Source organism: Vulpes vulpes, chromosome 10, assembly GCF_048418805.1.
Source record: "Vulpes vulpes isolate BD-2025 chromosome 10, VulVul3, whole genome shotgun sequence".
Taxonomy (NCBI): Eukaryota; Metazoa; Chordata; class Mammalia; order Carnivora; family Canidae; genus Vulpes; species Vulpes vulpes.
The window spans coordinates 98,758,693-98,776,564 of record NC_132789.1 but is presented as its reverse complement, the minus strand read 5'-3'; the positions used below and the strand labels follow the sequence as shown (position 1 = coordinate 98,776,564).

Genomic DNA, 17,872 nt, shown 5'->3' with positions numbered 1-17,872 from the left:
GATACCTGACCACAGATTTGATTCTAGGTCTATAAGAAAATATACCTACAACAACAAACTTGAATTTCAGAAAGTTCTATCCCCACTGTCAATTCTCTCAAAACAGGTCTACTCAGAGCAGGGTCCCAGTTGGGGCCATTTACAATTTTAGCTTAACATTAACAAGAACACCAAAAATCTCCACCATACCACTCCTTCCCCTAAGGTGAACAGCACTTACAAGAAAGATCTAACAAAGTGTACACAGACAAAAATAAACAGGAGAAAGAGCAGTTTGGGGTAGCTTGATAGGTAAACTCTTATTTTGTATTTCACCAAAAGACACTTGCCACGGAAAAGGCAACTTATTTTAATTAACTTTATTTGCAAATTGCCTTTACTAAAATAAGTTATTTTTTTCAATGGAATATAAATAAGGCTATGCATACCAAGGTACCCCATGCTCTCTTCCCCCATCTCCCCCCCTCCCCCAAAAAATATATATATTAAGCATTTAGTAAGTCTGCCAAATACAACTCTTTGAATGTATTCCTGTAGGAGCTGAACATATACACAAAAGGCAAATCAGCATGGCAAGAGGTTTTCTGAAAGGCTGTGATGACTAATATTTCAGGACTGGAACGTGATAGTTATTAAAAGAAACATGAGAGGCGTTTTCCCAGTTCCTCATAGGCCAACGTCTCCATCGCAAGAACTACTACAAACAGCATTCAGAGCTGAATTCACACAGTCGACTCTCTTAGGCCTAAATCATCTTTTGCGAATTTCCTCCAAGTCACATATTATGACAATCAGCAATTCATTCGCTGAAGGTCAGATACAGGGCACAATGAGCCCCATGAATTCTAAGGAATTTTTAAAAAGGAGCAAAAAGAAAAACCAAGACAATGTCTTGTTGGCAACAATACCCCGAAATCCAGCAACTAGCATAACCACGGAGAAAAAAATCAGATTGTGATGACATGTTGGTACTGTTACCTCATGACATGTACCAAACACTTTCCTACAGATTAAAAAAAAAAGTCCACATAGCAGTTGATTCACACCTTTATACACAACTTTAGTATCAACCAAGGTTGTTTCAAATGCCTTACCTCATGAACTGGATTTCCAAACAAAGGCAAATGAGGCCACTTGGGAAAGATCACCAGAAGGCTTCACCACTGCCAATATTTCAGATTTAACAACAGCATGTCTTAACAAGTTAATGTCCAAAGATTTCAGTCTCCGAATTCAAAAAGTTTGTATCATATTTCAACTAATTATAAGGGACAAAAATATGAAGCCCACATTTTCCTATTTGAGCAAGTAGAATTCAGAGATTATTTCTTAAGAAGTTAGTCCTAATTCTTTTTGTTACCTTCAAAACACAGTTTACCTGGTTGGAAGGAGTATAAATAAGTATAAACTTGCAGACGGCGATTTGGCATACCAATCAAAAATTAAAATATGCATGTACCCTTTGATCCACCAATTACATCTGAGAAATCTATTCCACGAAGTTTGGGATATAAATATAAAAATGTGTATTCACTGCACTACTTTATAAAGGTGGAAAAATCACATATGCTGATTAATATATGGGATGCCATTCAAAAGAAGGAGCTGGGTCCACACGTATTGACGTGTAAAGAACTTCAAGATACTATGTACAGGGACGCCTGGGTGGCTCAATGGTTGACCGTCTGCCTTTGGCTCAGGGCGTGACCCCAGGGTCCTGGGATCGAGTCTCACATCGGGCTCCCTGCATGGAGCCTGCTTCTCCCTCTGCCTGTGTCTCTGACTCTCTCTCTCTGTGTCTCTCATGAATAAATAAGTAAATTCTTAAAAAAAAAAAAAAAAAAGATACTTTGTACAGTGAAAAAAGCAAGTTTCAGAATAACAGGTAGAGTAAAAATACACTTATGTGAGGAAAACTGTGCATAGGTGTGAGCATAGGTGTGAAACATAGGTTTCATGGGCATAGGTATGAGTGAATGGGTAGATATAACTGCATAGAAAATGGTCTGAAAAGATTCACACCAAGCAGATAGCAAAAGCTACCCTCTGGGGAAGGAGAGTAGATCAACGTGTGTGGGTTGGGGAGCGTGAGAAAGGAAGGGCAGTTTAAAAGAGGCACTTACCCTTTCTACACTATATACATCTGTATTATTCATTTATATCATTTATATACATAAAACATCTGTTCTTTATAGAAAATTAAGAAAACGCAATGTTAAGTTTTAGCTAAATTCTAGAATCACTTATAAAAGATGTTGCAGCGGGGATCCCTGGGTGGCGCAGCGGTTTGGCGCCTGCCTTTGGCCCAGGGCGCGATCCTGGAGACCCGGGATCGAATCCCACATCGGGCTCCCGGTGCATGGAGCCCGCTTCTCCCTCTGCCTGTGTCTCTGCCTCTCTCTCTCTCTGTGACTATCATAAATAAATAAAAATTAAAAAAAAAAAAAAAAAAGATGTTGCAGGGATCCCTGGGTGGCGCAGCGGTTTAGCGCCTGCCTTTGGCCCAGGGCATGATCCTGGAGACCCGGGATCGAGTCCCACGTTGGGCTCCCAATGCATGGAGCCTGCTTCTCCCTCTGCCTGTGTCTCTGCCTCTCTCTCTCTCTGTGTGACTATCATAAATAAATAATAAAAAAAAAATTTAAAAAAAAAGATGTTGCAATTGTAAAAAGAAAAAGTAAAGACTGTTGATAGTCAAAAACATCCTTTGTACATTTTAATCTCACGAACAGAGAAAGGTGGGCAGCATCAATCATCAATCAGTAGTTACAAACGAATATGACAGCGTCTTCACAAACAAGCAAGCATCATTCAGAGAACTGAAAGATTGGAACATTGAGACTATAGAAGATTTTGAAATCAGAAACATCATTAAAAAGGTGTCATCGTTCCAAACGTCCCTTAGAAATTCAGTTTTAACAATGAATTCCATCACTTTGGTACAGAAGGTATACTATGGTGTGGGGATGCTCCTGTGATTTAAAAACTGGCATGTATAAGCAGCTACACGATATGAGGGGTTGACTCTTACCTGTACATTTTCTTCTGTAACCTGAATTTCCGCAGTGTAAACATAATCAATTAACATCCTCAGGGTCCAGCCATCTACCTCTTTTATGCGAACTCTCTTTGCTCGGCTCTCACTCATCTCACCTAAAACACAAAGGAGGAAGAGTGACGCTACGGCAAGACGCTGTTGTGAAAACACCAATGCCATTTCCTTGCCACTCACTATATTTTGTAGGCGACACGATCAGTCGCTTTTTGCAGGCCTAAAGCATCCCATCACCTCCCCCTGGAAGCTAATGATGAGCAAATGACGAAATGTACTTTTGTTAGTCACCTGTACCTGGAAATCACATCTCAGCAGTGAGCTTGCCATGTGCCCAACTCTAGCACCTGTGGCACTGTCGGTTCAGCATCTCACGCCGTCCATGCTCTTGAGCAGTTTGGGTTTTTTGGTCCATGCTTTTGAGCAGCTCTTCTTTTTGGCTTTCTACTCATGACTAGAAGAGTCACAATGTTACCCCCTCGGGCTAACAGCAATGAGCACTTGCTGAGGAGGACTCACTTGGTTAGCAGCGTTCACCCCACAAGCACAGCAGTGCCTGCCACGGGCACGAGTGGCCTACCCTGGACACAGAGGCTCTGACCTCCGAGACAGCACCACCCTCATGCAGGAAACAACCAGAACATAAACTACAGAAGGCGGTGAGGGAACGCAAGACAAAAGAGGGATCATAAAAGGGTTAGTCAAGGACAAGGGCTTATTACAGGGCTCTTCTAGCCCAAGTTCTGTTCCTGTTTGTCATCTGCGGTAACTTCATCCACAAACGGTAGATCCCATCCACACCAGCACTTCTTACTGAAGCCAGACACTCTGCTATGTCACTGACTGCTAGAAAGTGCTGTAGGACCCTCCTCACTCCCTTACTCACTGAGCTAACTGAACGTGCAAGGATCATAAATAAGATCCCCTCTTGTGGAAACAGGGAAGCAGAAAAGAGAGGGGAGCTTAGGGAGAGAAAGCAGGCAGCAGGTGAGCACACACACGTGGACAATAAATATAAAAAGACCCAAGATGTTGGCGGGGAAAGAAAACTTCAATGTAAAAGGACGAGGACAGTCTACAAGTGATGTCGAGTGCTCTGAGACGCCTACGGAAAAGCTCTGGTGCCATTAGGTTTCAAAGATAAAAGCAGCGGCAGCAAAACCATGCTGCCCCCGCTCACCTTCACCTTAATCCAGCATCTCCTGTTGGAAAAACAACAGAACAGCCTCAGGATTTCTTGAAAGTTCACTTCTTTTTTAGCCATGGTACACTGTCTGTGACCATAAGCTATTACAAAAGCCTACGGGAATCCTAATTACACAAAATTCCTCGGTAAACCCAAACCCTGGGAGGACAGAAATAATAACAGCGATGGACATTTAACTGCATGCTTCCCTGGAGATCATCTCTGACAAGCTCTCAGAAAGAAGCTGTTCTCCTAAGAGCGAAAATATCTCAAAAGTATCCGGCCACTTCCCGGGGAAGGTCAGGAGGGGCCATCCCCCGGGACCAGAAGGCAAGGGAGACAGGTAATGAGAGAAAGGTATACAGGCCTATACGGCAGGAAGACAAGGGCCTGGATTACGTGTCTGCTGCCTCAGCACATTTTTTTCCCTCTAAAAAAAGGGAGGAAAAAAGAAGGGTTGAGAAATACAATATGTAGTTCTTCATCTGCAATACAACACATGTCCCTATTCTACTCTCTCTGGATCTTGTACACAGATGGGATTTGCATCATCTGGAAGCTCTTTTGTGTCAAAAGTGAAGACACTGGTAATTCCCACTTGGACTGTAGACAAAGGCCACAGCTAATTCACCTGTAGGGCTCCAGTGATGTGTAAAGCCCTGCAGGGCCTGAGGCCACACATGGATAAAGCCAGGTACTGAGCTCTCCAGAAGTGAACTCACTTCTCAGGACCCAGCCGTGACCTAGCTTAGATTTTAATTTATACATATATGACTGAAAAATTAGTCCTATGCCAAGCACCTTTTACTATTACAGGTTTTTAAGATTTTATTTATTTATAAGAGAGACAGAGAGAGAGGCAGAGACATAGGCAGAGGGAGGAGAAGCAGACTCCCTGCAGGAGCCCGATGTGGGACTTGATCCCGGAACTCAGGGACCGTGTCCTGAGCTGAAGGCAGATGCTCTACCGCTGAGCCACCCAGGCATCCCTACAGTTACATTTAGTAAACAAATTTTATTCCATTACTCTTCAAGTTCACATGTGATCTAATCATTATCGTCCTTTTGTCTGTCATTAGTTCTGGGTTACAAAGAAGCTACTGACATACCGGTATTTTCATCTTGGCAAGCGGACCTGGATGCCCCTGCCAGCCACCGTCTGTGATGGTCATGGCACGTAACTCCTCAACTCTATTACTAATCTGAGACAAACATGGTAGCTGCGTTCCTCCACCAGTTTTGGTCGAGTTTGAGTCACTTCTAGAAAAGGTCTACTAGGGATTCCTGGGTGGCGCAGCAGTTTAGCGCCTGCCTTCAGCCCAGGGCATGATCCTGGAGACCCAGGATCGAGTCCCACGTCGGGCTCCCTGCATGGAGCCTGCTTCTCCCTCTGCCTATGTCTCTGCCTCTCTCTCACGCGCACTCTCATGAATAAATAAATAAAATCTTTAAAAAAGGAAAAGAAAAGAAAAGAAAAGGTCTACTAGACCCTCAAAGGGAGAAAAAAAGAAATAGCACTCCCTCCCTGTCCTTCCTTGAGATGTTGGGTCCACTCTAATAGACATCTGGCATTCACAAGGGGAAGCAACCTCGGGATAACATTTTTACTGCCAATGGAAGGACAGAGACACAGAAGGAAGTGAGATCCCTGATGAAATTCTCAAGCTGCAGATCTGACTATGCCTGGTGTCCAGCCGACGTCCCAGTTACGAGAGAATACATGTCCTTACCATTTAAACCAGGGGGTTTCTGTCATGTGCAGCCTACAACAGCGTAACTTAGGCTCTTTATGCACAAGACCCTACTTCATTTTCTTCACAGCAGTCAGCAATATCAGAAATTACTCTTTCTTTGCATTTACTCTCTACCCTCTCCTCTTCTTCCAAGGAGAATCATGAGAACAGGGACTCATCTGTCTTGTTCATCTCTAAAGTCCAGATAATGCCTACCACAAAAAACATGCTCAATAAATATTCTTTGATGAGTGAAAGAGAAAGCACTTTGATGAGTGAAATGATGGTCTACTGTTTCGTATTCCAACTTACCGAATCATGTTCAGTATGACAAAGAAATCATCAAAAAGCACAAAACAAAGGAGTAAAACTAAAAATTCAGTATCTCCCGCTAGATATCAGATAGATATTTTAGCCTGTGGCACTAAATAAGCCTCAAATGTATTTGTAAGAGAAAAAAGCATTTTAAACACCGCATTTGTAACAAGTAATTTAAAACATAAGAACCCAATCTGACATACACTTTCTCAAGTAACAGTTAAACCACCTGGCCTTGCTCTAAATAGGCCCATACTTCACAGAGTAAAAACCTGTGAATATATCACAGAATTACTTTTCACCTCCCTTCTCTACCCAAATACTTGGAATTACGCTGAGTAACAGAATTCTTTTTTTAAGTGACAAAATCTGAATGAAAAATTCCCCTACAATTTATGGGAAATTAAAAACAAGAGCCAAAAAAGAACATCTGCATATTCCCCACTTCTTAATAGGTGAGTCACAGGAAAACAAAAGAAGAGTAGGGTAATGCCCCATGCCACTGCAAATACTTCTGATTATCCACTAAGCAGGAGAAAATATATATACATAATGTATGATGCAATGCAAGCATGGAAAGGTCTACTGGTTGGCCTCACTATATTTTTTATATTAAAGTTTAACAGAGCTTCAGATCGAAAAAAAGAAGACCAGAGAAAGAAATAATGGACTCATATTCTAGCAAATCGTAAAAAAAAAAAGTATGTACACTAAACCCCTAGACCAAATCTCCTAATCTTCCTTACCTGACAAATGATGTACTACTCAGTGGTTTCAAAAATTGCCAGAAAGGTGAATAGTACCTATTGCTACAGAACCATAAAAGTCAAGCCTAATAAGCATATGAAAAGATGCTCAACTTCATCAGTCATTAGGGAAGTGCAAATTAAAACTACAAGAGATGCTATTTTACACCCATCAGAATGACAACAAGTTAAAAAAAGTGTTGACAAGGATGTGGAGAAATGGGAAGGAACCCTCATACATTAGTGGTAGGAATGTAAAATGGTGCACTTTAGAAAACAGCATAGCAATCCTTTTTAGGTCAAACAGAAATTTACCATAGGACCCAGCAATTCCACTCGTATGTATCTACTCCCATGAGAAATGAAAATAAATGTCCACACAACCAACTGTTCATGGAAATTCACAGCAGCACTATTCCTAATAGCTAAAAGTTGGAAACAACCCAATGTCCATCAACTGGTGAATGGACAATCAAGATATGGTATATCCATAGAATTGTATCTATCTAGCAATTAAAAAGAACAAATTTATGATGCAGACTACGACATGGATGAACTTCAAGATCAGTCATGTGGGAATAAAAAGGTTCCAATGATTTACCACTCAGTACATTTACTAGAAGTCACCGACCACTACACCTGAAATGGGTAAATTTTATAATATGTAAAATATGTCTCAAAAACGTTGTGAAAAAAAAAACACAATTGAGGTATTCATTTTATATATATCAGAAATTAATATAGTATCCTTATTTTGCATCTACCTTCATACATTACAATCTGAAATTTGACTACATATAGAAGGTATATCCTCAGTCAGAAACAGGTAGGACTGCAAGTACCCACCCACCAGGTAACTGAGATACAACTAGGAATATTTATAGAATCAGAATATCCTCAGGGACTCTCATTACCATCATTAAGCAAAGCCTTCATATTCATAAATTGGGTATCAGCTAAAACATGAAGAGTTGGGAACTGTCAGACCACAAAAAAAAGTGCAAATGAAATGTGGTTTACATCACAAAGTAAACAGAAAAGAAAGAAAAGGTGTAACAAGATGTACCATCTCTATCCAACATTCATGTTTCTAGATATCTAAGGCTCAAGGAAACTGGAGACTCTAAGTGCCACCTTTTGAAGGGAAAGGAAACTAACTTTGCTGTTGCAGTTTTAAGTTCACCACTATATTTCTGTAACTCTGTGGAAAATCAAACAGTCATCAAAAAAAATAGTCTAAGGCTTCCTCAGTATTCTACTCTTATAGAATATAAAGACATTTAGAAATTTCAAGTATAAGAAAAATGATGGATCATATGGTATGCTTATTTGTAACTTGTTGAGGGACTTCCATACTGGTTTCCACAGTGGCTACACCAAATTACATTCCCACCGGCAGTGCACAAAAGCTCTTTTTTTTTTTTTTCACTACATCTTTGCCAACACTTGTTATTTCTTGTCTTTTTGATTCCAGCCACTTGGACAGGTGTGATTTGCATTTCCTTGATGATTAATGATGTTGAGTACAATTTCACGTATTTACTGGCCATCACATTTCATGTGTTTATTGGCCATCACTGGTCTTCTTTGGAAAAATGTCTGTTTAGGTCCCCTGTCCATTTTTTAATTGAATTATTTGGTTTTGGGCAGCCCGGGTGGCTCAACGGTTTAGCACCACCTTCAGCCCAGGGCATGATCCTGGAGTCCCAGGATCGAGTCCCACATCAGGCTCCCTGCATGGAGCCTGCTTCTCCCTCTGCCTGTGTCTCTGCCTCTCTCTGTGTCTCTCATGAATAAATAAATAAAATCTTTAAAAAAAAAAAGAATTATTTGGTTTTTTTTTAGTATTGAGTTGTAGAAGTCCTTTATATATTTTGGATTTACCCAATAAAATCTAAAACATTAATTAGAAAAATATATATCTACCTTTATGTTTTTTGCAGCATTATTTATAATAGCCAAGATATGAAAGCAACTCAAATGGCCATCAAGAGATGAACGGAAAAAATAAGAATCTGGTACATATATAAAATATTATTCAACTATAAAAAAATGAATGAGATCAGCATCTGAGCCATCATAGATGCACCTAGAGTATATCATGCTAGTGAAATAAGTCAGACAAAGGCATATACCATAAGATTGTACTTATACATGGAATCAAAAACACAAAAGAAGCAGAAACAGACCCATAAACACAGAGAACGTGTTACCACAGCAGAGAGAGTGGCAGGATGGGCAAAATGGGTGAAGGGAAGTTGAGGATACAGGCTTCTAGTCAGTGAATGAATAAGTTACAGGGCTAAAAGTCACAGCATAGGGAATATTCAGAAATGCTGAATCACCATGTTGTATACCTAAAACTAATGTAACACTGTGTGTCTGCTATTCTTCAATTAAAATAATAATAAAAACAACCATAATTACTGCCAAAAATTAATTCTGTATTTTCTATGTGCCAAGTAAAATGCTAGGAAATTCACACGTATGATCTAATTTAATTTTTACCAAAATCCTAGGAAGTGAGTAATACGATCATCCCTCTTCTCCAGACAGGGAAACTGAAACATTAAGTGATGACATGAGTTTCCCACAGTTTCTAACAAGGAGGTAGCAACCGCAGTGTCATGTGAGAGAATGCCACTTACAGGGGACAGCACTCCACTAGGGACTTCCTAAATTAGGCCAACACATTCCAGCTCAAAGCCTCGTCTCACAAGCCTAGAGACTCTGTTGAGAAAACTGTCCAGGAGAAATAAATAAGACGTGAACCATGAGACGGAAACGAATCCTAGGACATAAAAATTTGACTAGTCCCACTTCATCGGTATCGACTTTTCAAATCGGCCGCAGCTAAGGGCCCCTTTCAGCTTGGCTCAGAGCCCCTCTGCTATCCTTCCCACATTCTTGATTATTTAACTCCGTTCAGGACCAGCAAGGCTGCAACAGGCTGAATAGTGAGGGGCCTCCAGGCACCCCTCTACTCCTAAAACACTAAGCTCATCCTCCTTACATGGCCTGCTGCACTTCTCTTCATCTGTGTGAAGCCTTTAATCCCATCAGGTTTCAGGAAATGTCAGATCCCCTTCTCTCAGGGCTGCCCGTCACAGCCTTTACCAGCAGCATCAATGCTTTGGGCACCCACATCGTCCATATGCTACTACATATTTAAAGTGTGCATATCATTACTGGGGCAGGAAGCACGCTTACACTGTTCTGTATTCCTTGAAGTATCTGAGCAAAATCTTAGGCACAAGAAATACGTCATGACTTCTAAAGTATGAATAGCTTTGTATTTGTGCTTTTTTATATAACTACATTTGTATTTAGAAGTATTTTGTTTGTCCTATCAATGTTCTTAAGATTATAAGCTCACTGTTGGAACATATAATGACTTCATTTCTTATTTAAACGCAATACATGTTTAAATTTTTTTTTTTTTTTTTTTTTTAAGAATGAGGTTAAGGGAGAACCTAGATGGCTCAGTCAGTTACATGTCTGACTTCAGCTCAGGCCATGATCTGACATGTGGGGTCAAGCCCCACGTCAGGCACCTGTTCAGGGAGGAGGCTAGTCCTCCCTCTGCCTCTGCTCCTCCTCCTGCTCGTGCGCTCACTCTCTTTCTCTAGCTCTAAAATAAATAAAATCTTTAAAAAAAAAAAAGAAAAGAAGAATGAGGTTAAGGACTTTAAGTGTTATGGGCATAAACTACTTTTTCCCCAGAAGTACTGAAATCATTCTATGTATTTTTACAGTTACCTAAGTGTTCACCCTATTTTTTTTATATATATCCAAGTCAAAGGATATTAAATAAACATCTCTTTATTCATAAAGAATACATGAATATGTGAAAAGCATTTTTAAAAATGGAAACAGTAAAAACGCTTTTCTTTTGCCAAAATAATAAAGTGCCAAAAGTTGTTATAAATAGCAGGAAAGGAAACTAAGCCAATATATGTAAATATAAATATAAAGGGGAAAACTGAGAATAAAATCGTGACTATGTGAACGTAATGTACACATACACACAACATGATTATAAAAACGGAAAACAATGAGGAAAAAGAATTTGAAACAAAGGAAGAGCACTTACTTCCATTATGATACTTAATTTCCTAACAGTAAAATGTTAATAAGAAAACAAAATGTGGGAAGAAAAGCCCAGATCTGTATATATTTTAAAAACACTCATAACTAAGACATTTCATACCTGTAAACATGGCATGAAAGTAAGGACTACAGGCAGCCAGCACCACTCTATGTGCAGAGATTTCCATGTCTTCGGCCACAATTGTGACATCACACAGCAAATTCTGACTGTTTACAAAGCAGAGAGAGAAAAACAATTTAATTATACCAATAATCAATGTATCGAACGTCCTTTGCATTACAGTAAAAGCCCACTCCTTCGAAGCTGAGGCTAACTTTTAAAACTGCCATCCTTTGGGGCACGTGGGTGGCACAGCTGGTTAAGCGGCTGACTCTTGGTTTCGGCTCAGGTCGTGATCTCAGGGTCCTGGGATCAATCCCCCACTTCGGGCACTGCACTCAGCAGGGTCTGCTTCAGATTCTCTCTCTCTCTCTCTCTCTCTCTCTCTCTCTCTCTCCCTCTGCCCCTCCTACTCCTGTGCATTCTGTCTCTCTGAAATCTTTTTTTAAAAAATAAACAAAACTGCCGTCCTTTAAAACAGAATTCCTAAACATGAAGCACATAGAAAACAGTCATGACAGATGCCTGACATGCATCGGGCCGTCACTCAGAATCTTGCCTTTGTTTAATAGAGAAATCCTTCCCAATTTGATCATTGATTTCTCAACCTAAAATAAATTACTGGCAGCAAACCATCAATGGATCATAAAAGGGGAGGTCGTTTGAATTAAGAACATCAGCAGAAGTAGCAGATGGCAGTCTGACATTAGGATGAAGACAAAATAAAACATATGCAGAAAACCAAATTGGGTCAAAGTACCAAAAAAAAAAAAGATACTTAAAATGATGCTGGGTCATCAAGCAAAGGTAAAATTATATTCAATTACACCTGCTATTTAAAAGGCATAGAAGACATTCGAGGCTTCACTTAATCAGAACATTTTACCAGTGCAAACTATCTCATTCCTCACGGCTAAAAAAAAAAAAAAAAAAAAAAAACATTACCATATACAAAATTAAAAAGCATTTTGTTACCTTAAAACAAACCATTATTCAGCAAACATAATTATACCTCCAATTCTGAAATATCCATTTTAAGTCATTCAAAACCATGTGGTGAACATTTTTCACATTCTACACAAGCTGCTGGATGAGACTCTCCAGCTAAATAAGAATGTCACAGAGTATCTTTTTGGCAAAAAGTGGTGCTGATGCTTCTTCCAGAACAAGCAGGAAGGATCTACCTCTAAAATCGACCTTACTGGTAGTTGTGTCATTTTTTTTTTAAGATTTTATTTATTTATTCATGAGAGAGAGAGAGAGAGGCAGAGACATAGGCAGAGGGAGAAGCAGGCTCTGTGCATGGAGCCCGACGTGGGACTCAATCCTGGGACTCCAGGGTCACGCCCTGGGCCGAAGGCAGACGCTAAACCACTGAGCCACCCAGGGATCCCCAAGTTGTGTCATTAATAACTAACACAGGTGTGGTGAACCCAAAAGTCCTTTCCACGCCTCAAATGCCCAAGCACTGAATTTATACGTATAGCACACACAGGTCACACCTGGCCCCCTCCTCCACTATTCTACCTCCTACAAGGGTGGACCGTCTGCTTCTGTAGTTTCCTAGGAGCCCCCAAGCAACATTTTCACGTGCGCTTTACCAAGTCCTTGAAGTTCTCCGGTTTTCCACACTGCTTACAAACTTGTTTCTGTAAAGTTCAAAAGTTTTTGGAGACCCTACTTTCCCTCCAGTTGAGGAAAAAATTAAAAAAAAGAAGTCCCACTGCACGGGGAATAACTGCATTCCAGGCCTCATGGCTAATGAGCTTGCTGGGACCCTTTAGACTGAAGTATGGCTCACAATGCTGTATGAGAGACCGGGCAGGTCCCACATTAGTCATCAAAGGTGGCATAAGGTCACCCATTTGTGATTCCTCCACTGTGAAAAACTGACAAAGTCTACTGTCTGCTTGGAGAATATAAATCCACTCTGTAATTTCATGAATTCCATGGGCTCACAAGTAACCAGAGTGGGAAAAGTCAGTGGTGTTTTTAGGAGAATACCATGCAAGAGCTTTATCTGCGTGTATTATCTCATTTAGACCCCACCACAATCTTATAAGGTTGGTATTCTTACAATTTTTACCCCCAAATGTGTTGCTGGGGAAGTAAGATTAAAGATGAACAATCTCAGGGCAGCCTGGGTGGCTCAGCAGTTTAGCGCTGCCTTCGGCCCAGGGCGTGATCCTGGAGACCCCGGATCGACTCCCACGTCAGGCTCTCTGCATGGAGCTTGCTTCTCCCTCTACCTGTGTCTCTGCCTCTGTGTGTGTGTGTGTGTGTGTGTGTGTGTGTGTGTGTGTGTGTGTGTCTCATAAATAAATAAAATCTTTAAAAAAAAAAAAAGATGAACAATCAGCCTTAAGTCCCAACTAGTGGCAATGCCAGGATTCAAATCCATGGAGTCTGGCTCCAAAGCCTTTAACCACCACACAAAATCTCCTAAAGCTGTGTGGCTTCAAGACCTGTGAAAGCTCAAATAAAATAGGGAATAAAAAGTATACGTCAAGTAACACCAATGTATTAGTTGACATACTATATACCAAAAGAAATTTTTTGAAGTTCTACATATAATTTTAGTGGGGTTTTAGCACTAACTCTACAAGAACAGTTAAAAAAATAAAATAAAATTCAACAAAGCACTGCAAGATCATCTCTGCTCTTAAGGAGTCTAGCAGAAAGGACTGACAATGCCAAGATTATAGGATAAAGTGGAAAACATCAAAAAGGTGCTATGGGAATAGGGGAGCATTTAAATCAGATTAGGGGTCAGAAGAGACTTCCTGCAGCTACCAGAAGAAAGGCAGACAGAGAGAGAGAGAAGAGCGAGCAAAGAGCAGGAGAAGGATGGGTTGAGGGTCAGCAGAGTTGCACACAGTCTCTCAAGCATGGGGCTTCCAGAGCGTCCATGTGGCTCAGTCAACTAAGCATCTGCCTTCAGCTCAGATCATGATCCTGGGGTCCTGGGATCCAGTCCTACATCAGACTCCCTGCTCCTCAGAAAGCCTGCTTCTCCCTCTGTCTCCGCCTGCCTCTCATTCTTTCTCTCTTAAGAAGAGGAAGAAAAAAAAAGAAAAAGAAAAAGAGGAGGAGGAGGAGGATGGGGCCATCTAGGCTTTCTATAAGGATCAGAGCATGAGGACACCCCTCAAAGGTGAGTCGAATACGTCTTGATGCCTATTTTCCTTCTGTGTAGGAAATCCTTCTTAGTGCTCTAGTTTCAAGATGGAACTTAAGTGGAATTACACTTGAACACCCCCAAATCACATAATTAATTACATCTAGCTTCACTTTCAATTACTCATTGATCGAAACCATCTAGCATAACACCTGCCGGTTGTCACATAATTAGCTTGGCCTTCCGGCTTATTAACTGATGTTAGCTAACGAACAAGGTAAAAACGCTGCCAAGTTAGTATGCAGCCAAACCCTGGGTTAAGTCACACACAATCTAAACATTCCAAAACAGTAACATATTTAGTGCTAGTGCTTCAGTTTTTACCTCTTTGTCTCCAGCAATAACATATTTTAAAAGAGCACTCAGAGATAAGAGAGATCTGGCCAAACTTCTGATCTTCCAATCAGTGCGTCTGAGTCTGGCCCTTACCTCTTTCCAAATGTGCACATTCATAAGAAGTAGAATAACTTTTGGGTGAGGAGGAGTGAGCTATAAATGAAAAGTCTGGCAATTTTTACCTTACCTAAAAATAAGAGCAATTTGTATAGCAGCCCATACCCAGAGACTACATGGTGCGTTTCCGAGTTTGTAATCCTATTACTTGAGACCTAATGAGGGAATGAACAGAAGGAAAAACTCTTCCAGAATAATCAGACAAATAAACTTGCTACTTAGCAAATTTCGCATTTATTCTCTCATTCATCAAATATCCAGAGTGGCTACTGGTGCACCAAGCACTATGTGCATTTACAATAACAAGATAATGTCCGTGAAAGCACGGAGTTTACAGTTGAGTGGGGAGAAACAGAGAAGCTAGTGGCTAACTGCAAAAGGAATCTATAGCTTTTAAGATGGGGCAGGTGTGGGGTGTCTGAGAACGCACAAGAGAGGCCAAGTCCAACCTGAAGGACGCTTTGCAAAGAAGTTGTCTCTAAGCTCAAACGTGGAGAAGAGCAAATACCGGCCTTATGTAAAACTCAAATTGCCCAGAAAAATGAAAGGCACTCTACCTCCTAAATGAAACAACATCATGCAAACTGGTCCTTCTCAGGAAAGAGACGGCTTTGAAAATGAGGAGGGCACTTAATGGGATGAGCACTGGGTGTTATGCTATATGTTGGCAAATTGAACTCCAATAAAAACAAAATTAATGAAACCTGCCCAAACATACCAAGACAGCCTTTAGTTTTCTGATATAAAGTGCCCAAATTCCTAAGACTGGAAAAACCTATCACCGTTGTGATATCTTCTCAAAATAAAATATGTCAACCGGCTCTGAGAGGTCAAAAATAATTAGTAGTCACATGAAACAAGAATTTACTTTCTCCTGGAAGTGGGGGAGGTGAGGCGATCACATGGCACCCGTCCACCTTCCTTCCCCAGGTGCCAGGGAAAACTTGGAGGAGCTCCTGCCACATGGAGTGGAGTCAGGGTAACGGCCGAAGCACCGGGCGGGTGAGGTGAGCTGTCGGCAAACCACAGCCCACAGCCAGGAACGTGCCCGAAGCCATCTCTGAACAGCATCGGCTGTTAGGATAAAGGAACAACAGCAAAACATAAAAAGAAACGAGGCAAGGGTCAGAAATCAAGGCAAGAAGGAGAGAAGCTAAGGAAACTGAGAACTGGGCAGGAACCAGAGGGTGAGCCAGACGTGGGTGCTGCTGGGCGCACGGCTGCATCACGGAGGGGGGTGGGCCCGGGGATGAGCTGATTTAACGGTGAAAGGCTTCCCGGCTGCTGACTTAGTCATATTTAACCAAACCTCCTATAACTGACAGTTTCATTTAGCAGACAAGGGAGATGCAATCTGGCTGTAATGTCAATGCTCTCCGAAGAGCAACAGAACTCCGTGCCGAGTGTCACCAACTGTCTCCTTTTCCTTCTTAAAACCGTGACAGTTTGATTTGGATATGAATTTGGATTTCCGTGGCAGTTAGGCACAGGGAAAAAGACTTAGATGTTGGGCTTAGTAAGATTCACCATCACAGTAAAAGTCCTAAAAAATAGCACGGCCCCCTCAACAGACTTGCACCTGCTGAGATTTTCAAACAGGAAGCAGGAAGTGGTGGCCGTCAGGTTGGAAAGGTAGGAAAACCTACTACAGGGACTTGGAAACGGCCTGGAACTACGAAAAGGTCCCAGAATAGAGGGTATTATTCTTCTCAAATAGAATCGAGACAGCAGGATGACGTGAAACATGACAAGACGGAGCTACAGGAAGACGTGGGGGAAAGCGTGTCACCGAATACCTCAGAGAAGGGAAGGAGACATCTCCAGATCTGACGACCTACAAGCACACGTGGTCACAGTTGAGAGCAGAAGACGGAAAGGATGATTAGAAATAAAGTGAAAGATGATATTAGGGACAGAGGAAAGCTGGTGGGGAGGGAGAAAAGAGAAATGAGGCAGGCGCGGGATTTCAGGGGGGAAAGAGTAATGCAGAGATGAATTTCTGAATATGCGAACGAAAGCCTGACTATGGGGTAGAAATGTAGGATGTATACAAAGGGAACCTCCTCATTAAAAGGTTCTTTTTAGGGGCAGCCTGGGTGGCTCAGTGGTTTAGCACCTGCCTTTGGCTCAGGGCCTGATCCTGGAGACCCGGGATCGAGTCCCACATCAGGCTCCTGGTGCATGGAGCCTGCTTCTCCCTCTGCCTGTGTCTCTGCCCCTCTCTCTCTCTCTCCCTCTCTCTCTCTTTCTGTGTCTCTCACGAATAAATAAATAAAATCTTAATAATAAAATAAAATAAAATAAAATATTCTTTTTAACTGGAGAGCTAAATCATGAGGTACGCTAGGCTATGACAATTTAAAGAAAAAAGCCAGAGTGAGATCTTCTGATTTTCTAATTTAAGAGCTCTGAAACAGAGCACCATCTCGCATGTGGCAGGTGTTCAACAACGCAGAAAAAGGGAAAAGACACAAAGTCAGGTTAGTAAACTACCTCACTACTACCCGTTATTCATGATGTTTGAAATGTGCAATGAGTCTACCCATGCTCCATAAACACCCCTTAAAAAGAGACCAATCAGGGCAACCCCGGGTGGCTCAGCGGTTTGGCGCCGCCTTCAGCCCAGGGTGTGATCCTGGAGACCTGGGATCAAGTCCCATGTCGGGTTCCTTACATGGAGCCTGCTTCTCCCTCTCCCTGTGTCTCTGCCTCTCTCTTTCTCTCTGTCTCTCTCATGAATAAATAAATAAAATATTAAAAAAAAAAAGAGACCAATCACATGTGCTTAAGAAACACTGTGGAAGATTACCAGTTAAAATGAGACAAGAAGCTTCAAACTACACCTTAAATTTTTCTAAATAAACGAGTCTGTTTGACTTGGGGGCTCTTCCCAACTGCTCTGTCCTTCCAAGAATGTTTTAGAGTCTACTCTACTACAACATGAAAGCAAAAGAACCTCACTACCTGAAGTTCTTCACAGGAAAAAATAAATATTG

At 41.3% G+C, this 17,872-nt stretch overlaps 1 protein-coding gene across 1 annotated transcript in view; it reads right to left on the bottom strand.

The window, feature by feature from the left end:
- KLHL2 (kelch like family member 2) overlaps window positions 1-17,872 on the bottom strand; it is a 99,063-nt gene that overhangs the window by 61,858 nt on the left and 19,333 nt on the right. Inside the window, exons 3-4 of the mRNA XM_072724990.1 lie at window positions 11,246-11,352; window positions 3,032-3,153 (exon numbers count right to left, since the gene is read on the bottom strand). Of these exons, the coding sequence (XP_072581091.1) occupies window positions 3,032-3,153; window positions 11,246-11,352 (229 nt within the window). The remainder of the gene's footprint in view (window positions 1-3,031; window positions 3,154-11,245; window positions 11,353-17,872) is intronic.